The following is a 23070-nucleotide window of genomic DNA, read 5'->3' on the forward strand; positions in this document are numbered from 1 at the left end:
TTAAGACCAACGAAAACAGATTGGAAATTTAATGTGTGGACAATCACTTTTTGCACCTGTAAAATTGCTAACTGCACCCCATTCCAAAATTTAATTTGCATTCCAGATTTCTGTAATGTAAAAATTTGCATTTCGGATTAAGCGCTGGAAGTAATTGCCTTTGTCAATGATTTTATTATAAAATATTTATTTAATTTATTTCCAAAATTATCCTTTCAAACACTCTCACTCTACACTGTACCACACATCCTTCCACGACGTTGACACCGGTGAGACAAAGGATCTCTGGCGAAACGAGGCTTTGGCTCTGTGTCGCGGCAGCCATAGCATTCATCCTCCAATGGCGCGGGGATATCACCAATCTCGCGACCCTTTTTTCCCTTCGCAGATCCCATTCTGTTTGTCTTTTGCCTGTGACCCTGAGGACTTCAAATTGACATCTTCATGCTTACATTTCTATTGTTTAACGGTTTACATGATGTTCACAGTTTAATTCTGAATTTTGGTGACTAGCATCTCTTACTGAGTGGAGCAAGTGGCAACATTGTTATAAAGGTTGTTCCCTCTGCTATGTATTATTAGGTTTGATGTAAAAAGCTGATAAACAAAGTTATCTTTGGAACTTCTACTAACAGAAGCTCTATGTTTAATGTTTGAAGAATCACAAAATGATTTGCTGTCGAATATTACTTTAATTTTCTCAATTGTTACAAATATCAACAAGTCTTCATATTCTTCTCTGAAAGTGAAAGGCTATATCCATTGGTCATATTAAGAACCCGAACCAGCTAACTCCAATTCAACAACACTTTTTTTGAATGACTATGTACAACTTTCAGGACTTTGAAATCATCTTGCTCAACACTGCTGTCCTAAAAAAGACAAATACAGCAACACTAGTTAAAAAATTGAAGCAAACGATATAGTAAAATAATTTCCAGTACCATAAAATATACACGGATTAAGAATCCTGTCCGTACCAACATCTTGATTTTTGAATGAGCAGAACATTGGCTTGATGAATCAAGTTACACTAAACCATAAAAGGAGGAGGAAATAAGGATTTGTTCAACAAGACATTAGTCACAGATCAATGTTCATAATCAAAACATTTTGCTATAACAATAACCACAGACCAATGTTCCTAATCAATTTTCCCATACTCTTACAACAAAATAATTTGGTAGCTTCGTGATGAGGAAGCACCGGTTCCTGTTCCTGATCAATTCCCTTTAAGCAAAAGGTCATCGTCACAACAACCATAAAGTCGTGCAAACCACACTGATCAACTTTCTACATTCTATTACAATTTTAAATTGAAAAAGAAAAATCAATTGAACGTTGTGCTGCCAAGATTGACGCAATTAGAATGATGAAAGGGTTGCGGTTCGCCCGGTGTCGACATCGCAATTGACTTGGTCGTCTTGTACGAGTCCCCAAATACGTGCGTGAGAATGTGTGGGGAAGGGCTATTTCGGAAAGACATTAAATTGCAAAATGTTAATTTAAATTAATGTTTTAATGTAATTTCAATGACAGATGTCAAATTTTTAGTGGGTCTCGGGATTTTTCCGTCTCCTGGTTTTGGCCCCTATAGCATTTCTCGTGTATAAATTAAATATATCCAAACCCAAGTATACGTAATTGTATTGTAGAAATGTAAACCGCACAATTATATTGACCACTGCGTTGAAATAGAAAATAAAAATAAATAAATAGTATTATCTTACTATTAAATCTTATCGGCCACGAAAATTAGGAAAGAGTATTGAAAAATTGGGGTTAAGGAAAAGGTGAAGGGTGAAGAGCTGTTTATCTCTCGAGTGCTGAAAAAAAGGTGCCATTGTCCATTTCTCGATCCGTAAATTTTGCTGTGCGTTTTCGTTATTTTCGCATGTTCTGCACCGATCTTTTGTTTCGCATGAATATAATAAGCTCCTGATATTATTCGGAACTTTCTTCTTCGTTTTTCTTTTCTCGAACAATTTCGGAATTTCTGGTCTGAGTTTTTCTCGTTTCCCCAAATATTAGGGTTCCTTCAACGCTCTTTTCGAGATGTTGATCGCTGACTGAAACAAATCAATTGCATGATAATTAAATTGATTGATAATAATGGAATTGTCTTTATTGATGTTGATCCCGTGGATTCAAACCAGTTCCGTACACTTTGGTTTGAAGAGAAACAACGACAATAATAATAATAATAATTTCACGGTTATGAGTGAATAGTCCTGATGAAATAAGCCGAATCACTCGTAATTTAATTTAGTGCTGAAAATGATTTTGTAAGGATTCAAAATAGTTGATGGAGTAATAATATTAATATTTTGATCCAAAAAGAATGGAGCCATGTCACACACTTGCGGTCTTCTAGATATGAATAATTGTTGCTTCCTTTGCAAATCACTATTAATCTATTATTCGCGTTCTTTTGCTTTTTATATATTTGGCTGCAACTGAAGCAAATGTGGTTTTGTTGGAATGATGGAGATTTAATATTATGGTTTAGTGAAGCTTTGAATTTGGCTTGGGGAGAGGAGGGGGGAGAAGTTTGTTTAGAACTTTGCTAAAAGAAGGGAAGACTTTGAATTTAGGGTGAAAGAAGAGTAAAGGCTTTTAAACAAGTGAAGGCTTGATTTTGGGGTGGAAGAAGAATCGAAGGAATTTGGGTGGGGGTGCGGGACTTTGAAAGAACTTACAGAAGTGAAGGCATTGGAATTCCTTAGTTTTATACTGGGGTTAGCGCCGCTACACTAGTGCCCATTCTCAATTACCGAAACAACAGGAGTGGCAGCACTAGTTCAATCTCCAAAGCCCTCTTGCCAGCTTCAATCGGTGGCGCCATACCATCTCCAATTTTGGTGTTTCGGGTTTATGAATTCTATGGTAGTTAATAGGAAGAATCAGAATGGGTTTTGCTGTTTTGATTGAGTGAATATTTAGTGATGCCTTCCAAAAGAAATCAGATCTAGGCAGGTGTAGAGAATCAAAGACAGACATAAAACTGTGAAGAAAATAAAGTTAGACTGCGCACGTGGGACTCTGTAAGCATCCACCCAAGGCTTGATTATGTTTCGCAATTTCTTTGCTACCCCTTCTGCCTGAATTAGCTATTATAGTTCCTTTGCCTTTATAGCCTCAATGGAAGAAGAGGACTTTGAATGCTGCCTGAAAGCATTGAAAGGAATTAGGGTTATTGCTGCGGGTGATCTCATTCAGCCTCCTAGATGCTGTCTTCCCTACTTTTGACCAGAGTTTCTCAGTTGTTGGATATTCCAAGTACTCCTCCAAGTCAAGGACCACTTGGAATGCTTGCTCTAAAAGTCTATCCTTGCTTGATGCAATGATCTCTTTGGGTCTCTATTGTATATCTTCAACACCTGTCTACCAAACTTTAACTAAACCTAGGTTACATCCATGCTAATCGTTAGTCTTGTCAAACTACTCAAAATACACCATGGAATGTAGAACCCATCTTCACCACCTTAATAATGTCACCAGTTTTATGGATGTCTAAACTATTCAATTAGACAGCATCATCGTCATTTGTTGCTATCTTAGCCTTACCAACTCTCGTTTCTTGTTTCCTTTATACTTTCTCACCATTATTTGCTTCGTTATTGGTGTTACTGTGGCTGACCTAATTGCCCTTATTTGTAGTTTTATTTTTGCTGCATATATCGTTGTTACATGACTGTTCAATGTGTTGGGGTTGATCGTACTAGTGGAATGGCCCTGAAAATATTTTCTGAACACTGGATTTACAACATGTTGCTGCTGCTGTAATAATTTTTCTGTGGCTCTTCAAATATTAAAAAAAAAGGGTGATATGGAAGTGCCCATATGCCATTCAATGCTGCTAGTCCATTTTTTTAGTGTTTCGGTTAAATTACTGATTAGTTTGCTAATTTTTAATGATTTTCCTTTAGTATATGAATTCATTTTAGTAGTTATTTACGATATGGTTGCTGTGTGTGTGAGAGTGAGAGATATCCAAAACTGGTATGCTCCAGCAATGCACACGTACATGAAATGCACGCAATAATTTCAATCCCCTTATTACTGACATGAAAAAAAAAAGGAATAATGATGATAATGATAGTAATTGAGTGGAAAGAAATGAAGCACACACAATTATGTCGGAAACATCGATATCTGATTGTTTGGATGATCTCTCAAAAACAAATTTTGACTTGTAGGAAATAGCAGAAAGTTATATGGATAGCAAATCACCGAGCAATAAGGCATCTGAGGAGCTGTCACGTGAGTTGCTTATTGCTATATCTGATTCTTTACCAGATAAAATTCTGGATTCAGATTTTGTGCCTGAAAGCAAGGACACAGACGGATTTGCAAGACCAAAAGGTGATTGGCATGACAAATTTAGGTCTGAATTGATTTCAATCTCCTATGTTGAATCTCCTGATGTCGAAATCTGATAAATTACAAGGGAGTCCAGACTGTTGGTAACTTATGCTACCCTTCTGGTTTGTTATGTGGATGAATTTCTGCTGTGCCAATTGTTGTGAATTGGTTATACTAAGTGGGCCATCTTGCAACCCACATGTAGATACTCTCACCAGTCACATGCTTGGTTTGTTATGTGGATGAGCCTATTTGTTTCAATTCTTTTATAACAAAAAATATTTTGAAAAATATATTTAGAATTTTATTTAAGTTTTTTAAAAAATATAAAAAAAAATAGTATTTTCAGAAGATGATTGTTTGTTTTTTTAAAAGCTTTGTTTTACGTGTGAAGAAACCAAATGACGTAAAAGGAAACAAGATCTAGCCATACCAATCAGATATCATATATATATATATATATATATATATATATATATATATATGATATCTGATTGGTCTTAAACATTTTAACGGTGCAGGATGGAGAGAATTAATCCAGATTGCCCAGTCACTTACCTACCAGTTCCAAGGCCTTCAGACAACTGGTCTGCAAGAATTATAAAAGGCACACAATTAAATCATGGGATTCATTAGAGTCTTGTAATTAATCAAGGGCAAGAAACACGCGGCAATCTTGTATACTATTCTTGATAGTAGTATATATTTTGAATAAATTTTAAGTCATTGGGGTTGCGGCCAACAAATTTTGCATTAGCTTGGCAGTGTTTTTTTTTTTTTTTATTACTATTATTGAATTTTGATTAGTTTAGAGTTGGTCCACTTCGGCTTATGATTCGAAGAACAAGATATCTAAATATGAAACTTATAACACAATTAATAATTTGTTTTCCATAGTCTGACATGATTTTTCTCTATATATGAATCTTAAATGAGAAACTAAGCACACGTAAATTCCAATCAACATCAAATCACGTGCCTATTTCTTGATCTTTATTTTATACCAAGATTTAAAGTCAAACTACTTTTCTCTATCATTGATAGGTCTAATTTAATAATTATTTATAGCAAAAGAAAATGAGGAGCTAACGTAAATTAATTTTTTTATAAGTTAAAATCAACTTACAACTTTTTTTAGACTTAAAGTTCATGAAGTTAAAATCTCCTTTATTAAATTAGACCTTAATCTCTTTTATTTGATAAAGGAGCTTGTTTCGTATTTTACTTTGGTATTGTTCTCAGGGTGTAAATCTTGCTAAAGGTCCAAGAAAATCATAATTTATTGGTTTTCAAGTATTGCAACAATCTGTGTGTCCATTAAAACTACAATGTTGTATCTGTACTCCTCAAAGTGTCAATTAATGAGGGGAGAAATCATGAAATACTCTTAAAGCCTGCTTCAAACAGAATATTATGAGCTCTGTTGTTTCAAATGATGCATTTGGTTAAGCACTTCCTCTATTTCATTTTTCATATTAGTTTTCTTTTAAAGTAATACCTATTTCCTTACCCAAAAAAAAATAATATTAATCACAGTAATTATATTGACAAAATAGTTATCTTTAATAAAAATATTTTTATTAAAGAAATTAGAATGTAGACACACTGAAGTGTCGGTGACAAGAGACAATAGCAGGGGAAGGAAAAATGGAAAGAAACAGTTCTGTTGCATATTAAAAAACTGTTCAGAAGGTAATAAGATCATAAACATATGAAGAACAGTCAGTCCCACACATAACTGCAGGAGCCAATTCAATTCAAACTTTAATGACTTGCATCTTCTTCCTCACAAAATTTTGTGTACTCCTTTGGACCCATCAAGGAATCTAATTCAGATGGATCGCTTGGCTTTACTTTGATCATCCATCCATCTTCGTATGGGCTTGAGTTGACCTTAAAGTGGGAAAAGTAGAAAAATAAATATGAGCTGTATATAAACTGCGGATTAGAAGACAAGGCAAATCAACACTGTAATTCAATTCAATATCAAAATAAATAGTCATGCATAAGAGTAAATAGTATATGCACCCATAGTGTGAGATTTTTACAATGTCAATCAATTAAAAACTGATATGTACCATAATTTTTTTGACTCTTATAATTAATACTTTAAATGTTATACCTAAAATAATTTCTTATTTGTTGATAGTGTAAATATTGTTACCCTAACTGTGCATGGTAATAAGTAACCTCACGCAGGTCTTGAATTTTTTTTAGCTTTTTGCAACAAAAGTCCTCCTTAGACCAAATATATATATATAGTACAGAGATATAGGGTAAGGGTTAGAATTGATCACCAGGCCAGGCGTTTCTGTGAGCTTTTTGTTAACCTCAACGATCTCCCCCGAGATTGGAGAGTTTATATCACTTGTTGCTTTAACACTTTCAACGGCTCCGAAGCCAGACTTCTTGGAAACTGTGCCACCTGGTTCTGGCAGCTCCACATACACAACCTCTCCAAGATGGTCCTGCAATTCGACACCTTCAGTCTTCACTTTTGTGCTAACATTATTTAAGTATGTAGTTAAACTTTAATTCAGCACACTTGTATAGTTTTATACTGTATACATAGACCCTCCCAAAAACATGTGCAAATGTTTTCCATTAAATTGTAAAGAATAAAGTTCTAACCACTAACATAAGCAAACAGGAATTAGCAACCTTTGCCTACTAACCATGATGTTATTAAAAAGGATGTTACACAATAACATTTGATAGTTGATACTAGCACATAATAAGGACAAACAACCCAAAAACAAAAATATTGCTTTATTACTGGGTTAGCAAGCAGGAGCAAAACAATATATAGTCTTATCTCACTAAGTGAGGTGATGTGAATAAACTCGTAAAGGAACAAATTTTCACTTAAGAAGAGGTGCAAGCACCAACCTGGGCATGGTCAGTGATACCAATGGTGGCGACTGAGCCTTCGTGCTTGACCCATTCATGTGAATCAGCGTACTTAAGTCCATCCAAGACTGCGAAGCAAGCAAAAAGATGTGAGCAAAACAAGTGAATTAGGCCTCTGCTTCCACATGCAAATAGATAACAAAAATAAAGTGATATTTTGATATTCATATATTATGAACAAATAGATAGTGTGTGTAAATACCGGAAGATAAGCATCTGGAGAAAGAAAAAGGAGGCAAGAGATGAGGTCTGGAGACAGAAGAGAGTTTGAGTGCATTGGCAGTGGAAGAAGCCCACATCCTGAGTGCCATTAGAGATTGTGTTTGTGTAGCCCTTCTCTTCTCTCTGCTGTTTTGGTTATTATTAATATATCACTGAAACAATAAGATGGAGCTCTTCATATATGGTTTTTCAAAGTTTATCTTCGATGAATGGTGGGCAGCGAATGCCTCATCCTCTTTTTGTTCTGCCTTATGTTTTTTATTATCCTTCGCCTAACCTTACAAAAAAAATCAAGGCTAAACTTGTTGCTATTTCAATTAAACAATCCGCTAATGAATCAAAATCAGCACTCCCGTTTTTCTTTCTTTTCTAAAAGCTAATTAATTATTCTTTCGTGATCATCTCCTTTCCAGATTCGCCACACAAATATTTTAATGTTTGTCGGTGACTCCATATGTAGCTTTGCATGGGTTAATTACACATTTACACTTACTTTGTAACACGAGACCAAATGGATTTTAACGGGGGTTACCCCAACGAACAAATGAAGTGCGTGCACTTGATTGAAGAACTAGACAAAACCAAAATATTGAAGACGAAATCAAAATTAAAGTAGGCCTCATACGTTTTTGGGCTTTTTTATATGCTTTAGGCTCCTACTATTTACACCCCTTTCGCTAAGTACACCACTGCATCCCTTTCTACCTCCCAACTACCCAATATACCTTTTTACTTAAAGATGTATATCTTTTTTGCTTTCCAAAGATGTATTTTAAGAATTAAATATACCTATTCCAAAAATATATATCCAGAACTGTAATTTATAGTTCTAAAAATATACTTTCAGAATAGATATATATTTTTTTGATAAAATATCACTTAGGAATCAATATCGTTGACAAGAAATACAAAAAGAAAAATCATTGACAAGATAAACATTTATCTTATATTCATGTTTGTTAGTCTTATTTTTTATCTTATCATTAGGGTTCTTTGAATCTTATTTAAAATTTTTTTTTCATTCTATCTTATTATTCTTTAAATCTTAATTTTAAACCATATTCACCATATATATTCATCATATAATACTGTTTTCATCAACTACAGTATTTTATGTTTTCCTTCATGTAACATTATGTTTCAAGGTATGTTCTTGACTAACTTCATCTATTATACACTTTAATTATAAAGAAAAGCTTTTAACAATAATTTTTTTCCCTTTAAGTATGTTCATTCATCTTCTAATCAAAGTCTACGTCAACTATTCAGACCTCAATCCTCAACAACTCTTAAGTACTTTGATAGAGGAATGATTTGTTATTATTGAAAATATATTTCTGAAATAACGTATAGCATTCTAGAAGTATATTTCTGGAACTATAAATTATAGTTAGAGAGATATATCAAGAGCCCAGGCTTTACATAGTGCTTCAGTGTTCAAAAACCATACCCTGCATAGCCCAAAACATGTTGCGTGCATTGTATCTCAGGCCCGCCCAATTGATCGTGCACCCAAAAGAACATAAAATTTCTTTTGTGCCTAATATCTATCACCTCTATTTATGTACATACTTCATAATTGCAAGTCGCAAGTTGCAACGCACTTTTGTTGATCAAGTATTAACCAACATTAGTCCCACCTCAGGAGTTAATTTGGCGATAAATAAGCGTAAAATAGACATGTGATGATGTGAATACGAGTTTGAATCCTAAAGAGGCTAACTAATGTGAATGACCTGTTTCTGGTCTAACAAATGTGAATTAAGTCAACTGTACATCAGATTTATTTTTTTTTTATTTTTAAAAAAAAGAGTTAGCAAACATTAATTGTTGCGTATGTATGTTTTTGTTTGCATTTCGTTTGAATAACAGTTTGTCTCTTATTATGACTCTTCTTTAAATTGTGATTTGGAGGATTTTTATGACTAACCGACATTCTCTTTGTATGTCTCTCTTTACTAATAGACAGGTAGGTGTCTTTCTTTAATGGCTCTCTTTAATCTTTATCCTCAAAAGGAAGCAAATAACAAATAAAAGAAATGTGAAGCAAGAGAAAATGTTATATACTTATGTAACCTCCAGTTCTCCACTATATCTTTCACATTTTCCATCCATGGAAATGACACTTCTTTTTCGCCTATAAAAGACAAAAAGGAACGTATTGACAACAGATAATGTGATATATTATACACAAAATTATTAAGCAACATTAATTGTATACCTTTTAAATCAGACAATATAACATACCGGACTTTCAATCTGTCCTTAAATTTTATTTTGAATCGACAATTGAAAAATTGTTATATATAATAAGTTTATTTTTTATAATAATAATAACTTAAAATTTATATTAAAGATATTTTTTTATTAATTGCTAAATGTAAAAATTTTAAAATTAACAAAATGACGTTTAAATTTCTCAAAGAGAAATAAAAATTTACTCAAATGACAAAAGGCCCCGACAAGGATGACGTCGAAGTCCGAAATGGTGGACCTAAGTTTCAGCAACTCTGTCAAAGGTCGTTGACCAACTGATGCATGTCGTGGACCCCATGCCCGCCAAATAAACTCCACAATTCATAATTTCTCTTTCCCCATTTTAAGTCTATTTTTTTCTGAAAAAAAAGTCTAACTTTAAATTCTTGAAACAGTCACCGAAAAATATTGTTTTTTTATCATATTTAAGAAAATTCAATTGTTTTTTTTAAGAGAATTGAGCTTGAGTGAGTAAAATAGATGAATTATTATAAATTTTTATTCATTTTAATGAATAAAAATTTGTTATATAATTGAATTTTATTATTTTTTTCAATATTACTTTAAAACTATGTGTTATTTTTTAATTAATTAAAAATATAAAATATTTTATTAATAATTTATTAAAATTTAATTCTTATATATTTATTCTATATTATTTTCTTATAGTAGCTAAGTAGCTTATCTAAACTTTCGTAGAGTAGTTAGTTGGCAATTTGGCATCATTGTCCACCAGTTCATAAACCCATTGAAGTTATAAAAAAAAAAAGGCACGGATAAGAAAGAAAACGATGAAAAATGATACGAATTTTGTAACGTGTCACTCACTGACGTCTTGAACCATGGTGAAGACCCAAGTGGAATAGAAATCACACGCGTATGATAAAAGTGATAACATTAAAATATAGAATAGGACTAATTATGACTATATAATATATGCATAGTGTGTATAAACACGATTTTTCAACGGAACATGGCATATCATATTGATATCTGGTATCACGTTGACATTGTCTTTCGGATTTAGAAATTTGTCATGAAAACAACAATCATAGATGGAGGTAGATTGTATGAACCAGATGAAGTGATTCCTTTTTGTATACTATACTATATACGTTTGTTTATGTTAGGAGTTATTAAAATCTTTATTTCAACAAGAAAAATAGAAAAATAAAAAAGGTATTGCTCACAACAGTCGCGTGACTTTGAAGCTCCTCGTCGTTTAGCTCCATGCGTCTGTCCAACCAACAAACTCTTTGACTTGCAGACACCAGATAGAGACAGGTTTTGAATTTTATTTCATATTATTGGAGATTTCAGAGTCTAGCATTATTTCGATAATTCTTTTTTAACCAAATAACAAAATAAATTATATTATATGAGCAGATGTCTAGTTATTTAAGAATTTTTTTTATGCTTTACATTTTTATAAATTATAAATTCAACAAATTATACAATATTATTTTACTATAATGAACATTTATTTCTATTTTTTAAGAAAATTAATTAGATAAAATATCTTTTTAACTCCTAATCCTAATGATCTTGTGACATAAATGACATGTACTTGTGACTGAATCTTAATTAATGTTCACCTTTTCCCCTCTCACTGAATCTTCCTTATAAAAGCACTAGATAAAGTAGTAAAATAACATCAGCAACAAGAATTTGATTAGACTTGAGAATTTGAGCATTTGAGCTAGATTCTCCCATTCAAACTTCAAAGTTCCGATTCCATCATGCATAATTACTGATTGCTGCTCAACTAGCGTGTATTTAGTGTTCAACAAAAACATTGTTCTTGTCTCGTGAAAGTCAGCTTTTGCTTGAAATGCATATAGGTGTGATTTTATTAGATTTCGTAATCTTGAAAATGAATACAATTGTTTTTATATTAGGTTTAAGGCTTCGACACAATTATTAAAAATGTAATTGATAATTTAAGTTCCATTAATAAATATTAGGATTTTATTGATTAGTGTCTTAAAAGCACCGGTGAAGGAGTTAAAATATTTATTGTTGAAATTATAAGGAATCAGAAAAAAAAAATATTGAACAATGAAAATTTTATTCATTTCAATAAAATAAAAAAAAATTGTCCTACTACTAGTTTCTTAAGTAGCACCCTCAGGCCATTGCTTGGAATTTTCAAAATATTGCTATGTAACTTTCTAATATATTCATGTATCTGATTAATTATTTCTAACAATTATTCCATAAAAAATAATTAATACTTCATTAGTTTTGCAAAACAACAACTAATTGAAACAATTTGCTAAAACGTTGCTTAAAATAAAGGGAGTGATTAATTTTAGTTAAAAGTGAATTTGACTGAATCAATTTATTCTTGAAATGTTGATTAAAAAAATACTCCCTTTATTCCTATTTAATTAAAATATAATTTTAATCCTCTTATTTTCTTGAATTTGTGAATTTAGTTCCTTTTTTATTTTTTAATTAAAATATTTCATCTCTCATTTTTTAAAAGTTTTCAATTTTTTAATGATATATTTTGTCTCATTTTTTAAAAATTTATAAGTGAATTTCAAATGCAAGCCTATATACGCTATAAATTTGACTGTTTGGAATCAGGTAACCATGATGAAATGTTTGTGGAATCTATGCAGAAAATCGGATAATCTTTGGGTTAAGTGGATACATATGTATTACTTAAAAAAAAAGAGTATTATGCAGGTTGATAGTCGGAGTCATTGGTCTTGGATGTTCAACAATATCTTGGATCAAAGAGAGAAAGTCAGACTGAAACAGGAATGGAATAATCAGATACAGAGAGATAAATTCTCGATGAAAACTATGTATAACCTGCTGATGGATAAATCTGATCGGGTACCGTAGAGATTTCTGTTGAACCATAACATTGCAAGGCCCCGAGCTATAGTGAATTTATGGTTGACGTGTCATGGTAGAATGGCCACAAAAGATAGACTGAAAAGATTTGGAATGATCAAAGAAAATCAATGTAGTTTATGTAAGGAGTCTGAGGAATCAATGTAGTTTTTTGACTGCAAAATTACAAAATCCATATGGGAGCAGATTCTTGAATGGATTGAAGTTACTCATGAACCTAGAACTTGGGATGTAGAACTCAAGTGGGCTATTCGAGAAACTGGAAAGAAAGGGTGGAAAGCTAAACTCCTGAAACTAGCATTCACTGAAACTCTTTACGAGGTGTGGTTATATAGAAATGATGAAGTTTTCAAGAATAATGTGAATAGAAATATAGTTGATAATATCATAGATAACATAGTATACAGGGGCTGGTATAACAATAAGCTTAGAAAGCATATAGTAACTTTGATGCTATAGGGCTTGGGTTTTTTTTTTTGTCGAAGGATGCTGGTGGGATCTCATGAGATCGCCATGTACTTATCTGACTTTTTGAATTAATATATTCCTCTTTTTTGATTCAAAAAAAAGTTATAGATTTTTTAAAAGTGAAAAATAAAATGTCTCAATTAAAAAAATTAAAATCACAATTTTTTTAGAAGTAAGAAACAAAATATCTCAATTAATTAAAAAATATGAGGATTAAAATTATAAATTTTAAAAAATAAGGAAAAAATTACATTTTAACCTTTTTATTTATATGTGAAATTTATGTATTTTTTTAAAATGACATCATCATTAATGTATCTCTTTCTATTTTAAATGTTTATCAGTAAAAACCTCTCTTCTATTTAATTATTTTAGTTGAAAAATAATTAATACAAAAATATTAAAAATTGTCTTATAAAAAAGAGCAAGAATCATTTTTAATTTAGATCTTATAGAAAAAAACATATGGACTAGTTTTGACATCAGAGATTTATTTTAGCTCATTATTAAGATGTATAACTTATTAACGATGTGTTTAAAAAAAATCTTATTAATGATGTTTTTGGTTGATGTTTGAAAAAATAATTTTGAAGTGAAAGTATGAAAGGTTTTTAACTTATTAATCATGTTATAATCAAAAGCTTTAAAAAAACATAACAGAGCGTAAAGACTTTTGTTTTTGTTTTTTTTTCAGCAGAGGGTCGACAAAGCTTTAAAAAAATTTTAAAATGAATAATTATTTAAAAGGGTGTAAACTCTATATATATATATTGGTTGCGATGCAAATTTAGTATTATTATATAAGAAATTTGTTAAATGTGCGAAATTTTAATTACTAATAAGTAAAAGGATAACCATAAAAAATTAGATTCTTACTTCTTAAAATTTGTTAAATGTGCGAAATTTTAAGAAGTTTGTACTTAAAAAAATATCAAATAAAATTCATAATTTTAAATTCTTATTTAATTTAAGCTTCTAAAATAGCATTTCTTATTTTATTTTATCTTTGATATTTTAGAATTTCTATACCAGACAAAATCATTTATCCAAATAGTTTAACTTAATTAATTGAATAATATAAATAAGTCATTATAAATATTTAATATTTATCTACTATTCATACATACATATACATAAACATTTGGTTGTCTAGTGTGTGAGATTTATGATAGACTTAAGTTTAATTAGACAAGCATGACATGTGTGAGTGTAAAAAGTCTCTTTTAATCCTACATTTATTATTTAATTTAAATTATTGGTTGCCGACACAAATATAATAAGGGCATAATTATACTTTTACGTGTTTTTAAAAGTGATGTATTTCTATTTTATCAAACAAAATAAATTACTAACTTATTTTGATTATATTTCTCACCTATTTATCTTTAATTAAATAGCTCTACATTCAACTTTATTTTGACTCTATTCCTTTTTTTTTTCAAAATTTTTTCTTTTATTTTTGCTTACTCTATTTTTCCTCACAATCAAACAGAACCTCTTATACGAGTTCTTGCTTTAGGATGCTGATTAAAAAACCAATAAAAATTCATTAATAAAACGTGACAGAGATATGAATTGATATAGAACAAAAAAAATTCACAATCTTATTTTTATAAAAAAATAAATCATGCATCAATAATATAAAATAATTTTATAATGGGATCTAATCATACTCACAGTATATGATATATTTATTAATTTTTATAATGAAAATATAATGTGAAATTGAAATTATTTTATAGTGTATGAACATTTAATTCTTTTATAAATTTAGGTCGTGTTTGATAAAAAAAGTATTTGAAATCCAAAGAGCTAGGTAGCTAAAATATAAGAATCTAATTGATGGATTAGGATTGATAGTTGAAAGCTGCAAGTTTTTTTTTTTTTTTTTACAAAAAACTACAAGTTTGTTAAGTTTATTTAAATAATAATACAAATATCACATGGAAGAAAAACACTGTTCTTGAAAAATTTTAAAAGGTATAAAATAAGTAATAAATAATAATGAAATAATGTTATAACAAGAAAAAAAGGATACGATAGAATATTTTTTCATTTTTTTAAAAAAAATCAATTGTACAATATGAGTAAATAATCTATTTTTTTACATGGATTGTTTGAATGATTTTTACATTATCATTTAATTATAAATGATTATACATATTAATTTTTTTAATTTTATAATTAATAAATAAATGGTTATTCATACAATATATTAAGAATCAAGTAAAAGCAATAAAGCACCCAATATTTATTTATATAAATGAGATATTTAAAGATAAAAAGTTTGCACAGATAGCCATTAAACGTATAGATCAATTGATATGTGATTGTTATAGCTTAATCAAATATTTTATATTTAAGTATTGAATATGCAGTTACATTACATATTTAGGAAATAATTTTATTACTTAATAATCTTATCCGACTAAAAAAATTTCACTCGGATTAAAAAAATACTGGTTGATAAATACGGATCGTTCATTTTCATTTTTAATTAACGCAAGTCATATTAATTAATTGTATAAAACAGTGTTACTAGATTTGAAATATAAAGTGTTTTTATTATACATGAGTTAAAGTATCTTTTACGGTCTATTTTTTTTATAGTCTATTCTTAAAATTAGCTATAAATAAATGTATTAAATAAATAAATTAATGCAATAAATAAATTAACCTTAATATTAATATTAAATTAAAAAAGTTCTGTTATTTTTTATTTTTACAAGTTTATATGTGAAGCTTTACAATTTATAAAGCATGTGATATGCCGTTATATAAAAAGAGTCTCAATATTTTTTCACACCCAAATATTTACGTTTAAACATCACTTAATTTTTTTTATTTCTCTATTATTTTATTGTTTTTCTTCTTCTTTTCTGTACAACATTTAGTATTTTTTATTAATATTGCATACTTTATTCAGGAACGCTTAAACTGTGTATTCACTATCCACCGAATAAAACAAAAGACTTTTATAACACAAAATACTTAAATAGTATATATAATTTTTTTAATTAATGCAAGGTGTAAATTGAAGAACTACACCCATTAATTAAAATTTTAAAATTACATATAGGTAACATTCATATATTTAATTATATTTCTCATCACTGACTATTTAATTGATATTTATAAATCGTTATCTTATTGCGTATAGTAAATTTTTTATTTTAGAAAGTTAAATTATTTTAAATTTAAGTAAGTATTTGATGAAAATTATTTTTTTACTATGAATAATCAAAACTGTAAGGTTCATTATTTTTATTTTAAAAATGAAAATTGACGATTTTGTAATTAAAAGTAAAGAAAAAAACATACAAGGTAAAAAGTATTTTCACAAATAAGTAATGTCAAAATTATTTTCTTATTGTCTCTTTATTTTTTCTTTTTCAGAATTGTTTTTAGTCACCATAAAAATCTGATTTATCTTTATTGAAGTATTTTCTTTCAACAGCGTTTTCTTTATAAATTACATTATTTTTTAGTTTGATTATATAAAGATAAGAAGTTATTAAAGGATTTTATATAAGTATTGGATTACTTTATTTTATTTTTGACTGGTGGATTACTTTAACTTAAAAAATAAAATAAATTTTCTTAAATGACTTTGTCTGTATATTAAAAATACTATTATGAACAGAAATGACAATAAATGTATGGGAAAAAAAGTTGATTAAAAGTGATTAATGATCTGTGAGAAGAGAAGGGTTTAAAAAATAAAGAAAAAATGGGCAGCTGATGTAACCGTCAAAGTCGGACAGTGGCAAGAAAGTGCACAGAAGACAACAAATATTTGGATTTGAAAGCAAGAAAATAAAATAATAAATACTAGTAATTGTCAGCTACATTATTTTCCCTCTCTTCACTCATTCAGTGGTTTGCTTCTTTCTTGTTCCTTTTAAATTTGTGAAATGTGATGGGAAGCAATGGACTCTGCAACATGTTTTCTTGCTTCAAAGCCTCCTCCAACCACACACCTAACCAAAACCAGCTGGTGTTTGCAGAGACGGAGCCATTGGACGAAACCCTAGGTCATTCCTTTTGCTACGTTAGATCTTCCGCTCGTTTTCTCTCTCCCTCCCATTCCCTCTCTCCCTCCAACTCCCTCCGCTTCTCCCCTTCTCACCGCCCCGATTTCCCCGAAACCGCATTCAAAGCCATTTCCGGCGCCTCCGTCAGCGCCAACAGCTCCGTCCCCAAAACCGTCCTCCCCACCGACGACGACGCCACCGTCAATGGCTTCAAAGGAACTTCTTCTTTTAGCGCCATCCCCCTCCAGCCTGTTCCCAGAGCAGGAGGAGCTGAAGAGAGAGAGAGGCGGGCCTTCTTCCTCTCGGGTCCAATTGAGAGCGGCTCGCTCTCCGGACCCCTCTACGACGCCGTTTCCAGCTCCGCGGGAGTGCCTTTCTCTGCTCCGCTTGGTGGTTCAGTCTATGTGAAGAAGAAGCGGAAGAAGAGCATTGCAGGGTTGAGAAAAGCCTTCCAGAGGAGTCTCTCCGAGAAGAAGCGCCCGGTGGGGAGGAAGGGGAAGACGGAGGCGAAGAACGAGCGCGAAACCGGTAGCAATGTGCAGTGGGCGCTGGGAAAAGCGGGGGAGGATCGTGTGCATGTGGTTGTATCGGAAGAACAGGGTTGGCTGTTCGTGGGGATTTATGACGGTTTCAATGGCCCTGATGCGCCCGAGTTTCTCATGGGTAATCTTTACCGTGCACTTCACAAAGAGCTCCAGGGTTTGTTTTGGGAACTTGAAGAGCCAGAACCAGAGCCGCAGCCGCAGGTGCAGGCAGTAGAGCATAATGAAGCTGAATCCCACAATGACTGGGAGGTTGAACAAGAGTCTAATTCTAATTCTCTCCAAGGATCGGTTAAGAGAGTGACGTTTCATGCGGAGGGGACTGAGAGTAGGAGAAGGAGGTTGTGGGAGTTTCTGGCCGAGGATGATGATGATGCTGAGGACGGCCTTGATCTTTCCGGGTCGGATAGGTTTGCCTTTTCGGTGGATGATGCTCTCAGTGTTAGCAAGGAGGGTTCTGGAGGTAGTAGACGGTGGTTGATTTTGTCTAAGTTGAAGCATGGGTTGTCGAGGCATAAGGAGGGTCATGGGAGAAGGTTGTTTCCGTGGAGCTTGGGCGTGGGGGCGGAGGAGAAGGAGAAGGTTGAGGAGGAAAATCCGGTGGCGGAGGAGGAGGAGGAGGAGGAGGAGAAGGGTCGCGGTGGGAGGAAGAAGAAGGTGGGGCCTGTGGATCATGAGTTGGTTTTGAGGGCGTTGTCTCGGGCGCTTGAGATGACTGAGCTTGCGTATTTGGATATGACGGATAAGCTTATTGATACCAATCCGGAGCTTGCTTTGATGGGGTCATGCCTGTTGGTTGTGTTGATGAGGGATGAGGATGTTTATGTGATGAATGTCGGGGATAGCCGTGCCATTGTGGCACATTATGAGTGTGAAGAGGTTCATGCTAGTAAGGAATCCGGAGGCGGTGCAGACGTTGAGTCAAGCGGGGAGTGCATAGTGGAGGAGAACTTAGCTCGGGATGAAGGTGGTGTGGTGTTGAGGAATGAGGGTCCTGCTCAGGAAAGGAGGTTGGTTGCATTGCAGCTCTCCACTGACCACAGCACCAGCATTGAAGAGGCAAGTTTATAATTGGGCATTTCAGATACTTATCCCTGTTTCCATTCATACAGTCGCACATTGCATTGCTTGTCTTGTTTTTGTCTATGTTCATCCTTCTTCTGCTAGTATATTTTCTACATTCTTACACATGGGTGCAAAATTTCGTGATTAATTGTAAGGCTTCAATGTTTATTCACACATTGCATTACTTGTCTTGTTTATTCATCCTTCTTCTGCAGTTCTGCTAAAACATTTTCTACATTCTTACTCATGGGTGCTAGATTTCACGATTAATTGTAAGGCTCCAGTGTCCTTCAATTGTTCTGTAATTTCTTTGGTAGGTTTCTGGAATTTCATACTGGTATTCATCTACTGTTAATGATACTTCATTTTCCCATTAAGTTTTACTACTCCTCTCTTCATGTGTGATGTGTGTGCATTTGTGTCTGCTTGTCTTTGTGCATCCCCAATTCAGGAATGAGATTGTATCTTTCAGACTTTCACTAAATTCAGCATTCTGCTTTTATATCAAATGACATATAGTTTTTGACTTTCTAACTAGCATTTACTTTGAGGTTTCAATTTTTTCTATATCTTATGCACATCCATTCAAAAGTAACAGGTTATAGCTTCTGAGTATTTAATCCAAACTGATGTGATTTTTGGATTATACGTGTGTGTTGGACATGTGTCCAAACATGCACTATCTCTTTCAGACTTTCACTGAATTCAGCATTCAGGTTTTATATCAAGTGACGTCTAGTTTCTGACTTCGTAACTTGCATTTACTTTGAGGTTTCAATTCTCTCTATCTTAAGCACATCCATTCAGAAGCAACAGGTTATAGCTTCTGAGTATTTAATCCAAAGTAACGTGATTTTTGCATTATACGTTTGTGTTGGACGTGTGTCCAAGCATGAACTGTCTCTTTCAGACTTTCACTAAATTCAGCATTCAGCTTTTATATCAAAGATGTGTAGTTTTTGACTTCATAGCTTGCATTAATGAGTCGTGTGAGTGCTATATTCAAGAATTAGATCTTTGGCTTCCTGGTTATTTGCTGTTTCCTTTTTAATTATTTATTTTATAAGTTCCGATACTACTAATTCTGTCTTGTTTTCCTTCACTCATGTACTGATCAATTCATATCACTTGTCTGAAATTGAAGTTTACTGTTTTGCAGGAAGTTGTTAGGATTAAGAATGAGCACCCTGATGATAACCAATGTATTGTAAATGATAGAGTAAAAGGCCGTCTTAAGGTTACTAGAGCTTTTGGAGCTGGATTTTTGAAACAGGTGCCTTTTAAAATAATCTATTGTAATATCACTTCACTATTACTGTTTACTTCTCTTTGTTGTATACGTGAAGATGAGTGAAGATGATATCCACCATTATTGTTAGAAGCATTGGTTGTCATTTTTAGGAACAGCACAATCTATTTATGAAATATTGGTTTTCTATAAAAAGTTACTTTGCAGAGAACAAGTTAGGACTTAATGTTAACCAGAAAAGTGTACTTTGAGTTTAAATTATTTTGAATAACCTGCTGCAAATTTTTATTTTATATTTGGACTTCGAGAATTAGTGCATAGATTTTATGTCTTTTGTTGTCCTTGGATTTAGAGTATACCGAACTTCCCACTCTGGCTATGGAAGAGATGTTTCATGCAACCTCACTTTTTTTAGTGTGGCACTGCTGCACATGTCCATTCTCATCCACACTCAGAAAATGGAACCCTGCTTGTTTATCATGCCTCTTGTTCAAGGCTTCAATGCATAAACTTCTTAAATATTGTATGCAAATGTATGCTGACTTGATGGTATGATTTGCATGTTTCTGCAGCCGAAGTGGAATGATGTAGTACTAGAAATGTTTCGAAATGAATATATTGGCACTGCTCCATATATATCCTGCTGTCCTTCATTACGTCACCATAGATTATGCCCAAGAGACCAGTTCTTGATCCTCTCATCTGATGGGTTGTATCAATATCTTAGCAATCAGGAAGTGGTTTCTGAAGTTGAGAGTTTCATGGAAAAGTTTCCAGATGGAGATCCTGCCCAGCATTTAATAGAGGAGCTGCTCCTACGTGCAGCTAAAAAAGCTGGTAAACAAGTCTTCTTATCACATTAATCTTTCTTATAGCTTTGCATACAGTCATGTTGAACATCTTCAATTTGTTTTGTTACATAAATGGAGGAAATTGAAATTTATTTATTTATTTTGGATTGATACTTTATTTGTATAACTAAAACCATTTGTCTTCTCCCAATGTTTGTTCAAACTGAGTCAATATCTGTATAACATTCAAACTTTTTTGATTGGTTGATTTGGTGACATAAACCTATATTTTATGGCCAAACTCAGTCATTAAATTTGTGCCTCTTCCTGTTAACTTTGAGGATATATTTTAATGGGATTTTGCTTGAATAACCAAGTTGTTAACACAATCTTTCAGAGGATAATTTTGGAAAATTGAAAGAATTGTTTTCCCCCCTTATATCTGAAGCGTATGTGGTAAATAGTTTAAAACATGTTTTTTTTTTAAAAAAAATGTTTCAATAATGTAATGCCCTGGAAGTATTGTGGCATTTTCTTTATTGGGTGATGGTATAATTTTATGCTTTCATTTTCTTAACTTTCTGGGCCACTGCTTTGATAGTTTGTGAGCAGCAACTTAATTATTTTCTATTCTATAGAAATTAACTGACTTTACATATTCACATTTTTATTCTTTGATACCTGTAATGTCCCTTTTATGGACTATCCTGGAGGGTTGTCATGTCTATGTGGATAGGATTGGTTGGTTCTTGTAAAGAAAACTTGTTTTTGAAATGTCAGTTTGATGTTAGTGGGCTGTTTGCACTTTGCAACCCCAGCCTGGGATGGGTGTTAAAGTAACTCAAGAAAATAAGATAGGAAAGAAAATAATCAGTGCAATATTTAGTGTATGACCAGATTTAATTGTTGCAGGAATGGATTTCCATGAGTTGCTGGATATCCCTCAAGGAGATCGGAGGAAGTACCATGATGATGTTACCGTTATGGTGGTATCACTTGAAGGAAGAATCTGGAAATCATCAGGGAAGTATCCGTGAGACCTTACTCAACTCCCTGTTGTCTGTAACTCTGTATACATATATCATATATCATAATTGAGGTGCCTCGAAGCCAGTGCCAAAATTCCCAACTTGACCCATTTTTCATGGGTCTTTTTAGATGTTCATTCTGGTCTAACAACATAAGTTGTGAATAGAAGAATCTCAATATTAAATTGGAAGAGGCCACCTATATCCAGAATTGGGAGATGCAAAATGCAATTTAAACGAGCTTGGGAATGGGTATATTGCGGACGGGTTTTGGGAAGTCTCTTTAGGAGAAAGAACAATGTAAAGCCTTTTTAAACTGTTCTCTTTTTTTGTTCCAGTCGTAGTCTATCTCTTTACCCTACTATTGTCCAGGTTTATAGAGATGAAAAATGAGAGAAATTTTGAGTAGCTGAGGCTCTTTTTTTTTTTTTTCTCTTTTTCTTTTTGCTCTTTTTCTTTCTCTAAGGCCAAGAGAATTTGGGTGTATATTGGTGGGGATACAAATGTACTGACTGAACTTTAGAGCAGTCACCAGTCAGATGAAAATATGTAATTGAAGGTGGATTTCTACCATTGCGGATTCACATGATTCTGAATTAGAGATCTCAATGTGATCATTGCATTTAATAGTTTCAGAATGTAATATTCCTGAGCGAAAGCTAAAAAATAAGCACAATAGATAGAACGAACGATATCGAATACTCTTCTCATTTTCCTGTGTGATTTAGTATTTCAATCAGTTACGCCGCAATTATGTTCAAATCTTAACTTTCTGTTTTTGGTTGAAGAATTTGAATTTTCTTTGAACGTGTTACCAATGCAACTGATTCCAAGTATGGAGAGGATATCCCCAATAAAAAGAAAAGGTATACAAGAATAATGATTTCAATTGACCAATTCAGCAGAAATAATCCACCTCATACAGGTGACTGAGGGCATGCTTAGTTAACCATTTTAAAAAATACTTTTGGATGTTGAACGTACTTTTAAGTAAATTTAGTTTCTTAACATGTCTGCGCTTGTACATTAAAATTGTCTGCAAACTTGTACAAAACTCCAACATTATGTTCAACATGTTTAGTTACTCACATTACTCGCAGCAGATGTTGAGACACATTTATGAGCCACAGAGGCTGTAATTGCAATGGTGAAGCATTAATACTATTAATTTTGTATGCTTTAGATACATTAATACTATTAATGATTACATGTATTGTATGGAGATGCGGATTTTAAAAAGCCAATTGTGGGATAAGTAGACTTCGTTTTTTT

General features: G+C 32.4%; 2 protein-coding genes and 1 long non-coding RNA gene across 4 annotated transcripts; 2 read left to right on the forward strand and 1 right to left on the reverse strand.

The window, feature by feature from the left end:
• The first annotated feature begins 1654 nt into the window (after window positions 1–1654).
• Window positions 1655–4656, forward strand: LOC100782418 (uncharacterized). Of its 2 annotated transcripts, none has more exons than XR_416651.4 (2): window positions 1655–1873; window positions 4200–4656. It is a non-coding gene; the product is annotated as an uncharacterized lncRNA (long non-coding RNA). The 2 variants fall into 2 exon arrangements; XR_416652.4 differs by having other exon boundaries at window positions 1655–1837.
• A 1265-nt stretch (window positions 4657–5921) lies between these two features.
• LOC100785811 (glycine cleavage system H protein, mitochondrial) lies at window positions 5922–7916 on the reverse strand. Its single transcript, XM_003539121.5, has 4 exons — window positions 7478–7916; window positions 7255–7343; window positions 6663–6833; window positions 5922–6258 (listed from the first exon to the last, which is right to left on the reverse strand). Exons 1-4 carry the CDS (start codon window positions 7584–7586, stop codon window positions 6130–6132), a joined length of 498 nt encoding a protein of 165 aa, XP_003539169.1. The 5' UTR covers window positions 7587–7916; the 3' UTR covers window positions 5922–6129.
• Window positions 7917–16865: 8949 nt separating this feature from the next.
• On the forward strand, window positions 16866–22420 carry LOC100788093 (protein phosphatase 2C 29). Its single transcript, XM_006590544.4, has 4 exons — window positions 16866–18724; window positions 19890–20003; window positions 20552–20816; window positions 21683–22420. Exons 1-4 carry the CDS (start codon window positions 17009–17011, stop codon window positions 21805–21807), a joined length of 2220 nt encoding a protein of 739 aa, XP_006590607.1. The 5' UTR covers window positions 16866–17008; the 3' UTR covers window positions 21808–22420.
• Window positions 22421–23070: the final 650 nt, after the last annotated feature.

Source organism: Glycine max, chromosome 11 (assembly GCF_000004515.6).
Source record: "Glycine max cultivar Williams 82 chromosome 11, Glycine_max_v4.0, whole genome shotgun sequence".
NCBI lineage: Eukaryota > Viridiplantae > Streptophyta > Magnoliopsida > Fabales > Fabaceae > Glycine > Glycine max.

Coding starts and splice junctions, on each gene's coding strand:
- LOC100785811 (XM_003539121.5), bottom strand. CDS start 7,586: ATGGCACTCAGGATGTGGGCTTCTTCCACTGCCAATGCACTCAAACTC. Junction 7,344..7,477: donor CTCCAGATGCTTATCTTCCG/GTATTTACACAC, acceptor CTTGCTTCGCAG/TCTTGGATGGACTTAAGTAC. Junction 6,259..6,662: donor TCACAGAAACGCCTGGCCTG/GTGATCAATTCT, acceptor TCCCACTTTAAG/GTCAACTCAAGCCCATACGA.
- LOC100788093 (XM_006590544.4), top strand. CDS start 17,009: ATGGGAAGCAATGGACTCTGCAACATGTTTTCTTGCTTCAAAGCCTCC. Junction 18,725..19,889: donor ACAGCACCAGCATTGAAGAG/GCAAGTTTATAA, acceptor ACTGTTTTGCAG/GAAGTTGTTAGGATTAAGAA. Junction 20,817..21,682: donor ACGTGCAGCTAAAAAAGCTG/GTAAACAAGTCT, acceptor TAATTGTTGCAG/GAATGGATTTCCATGAGTTG.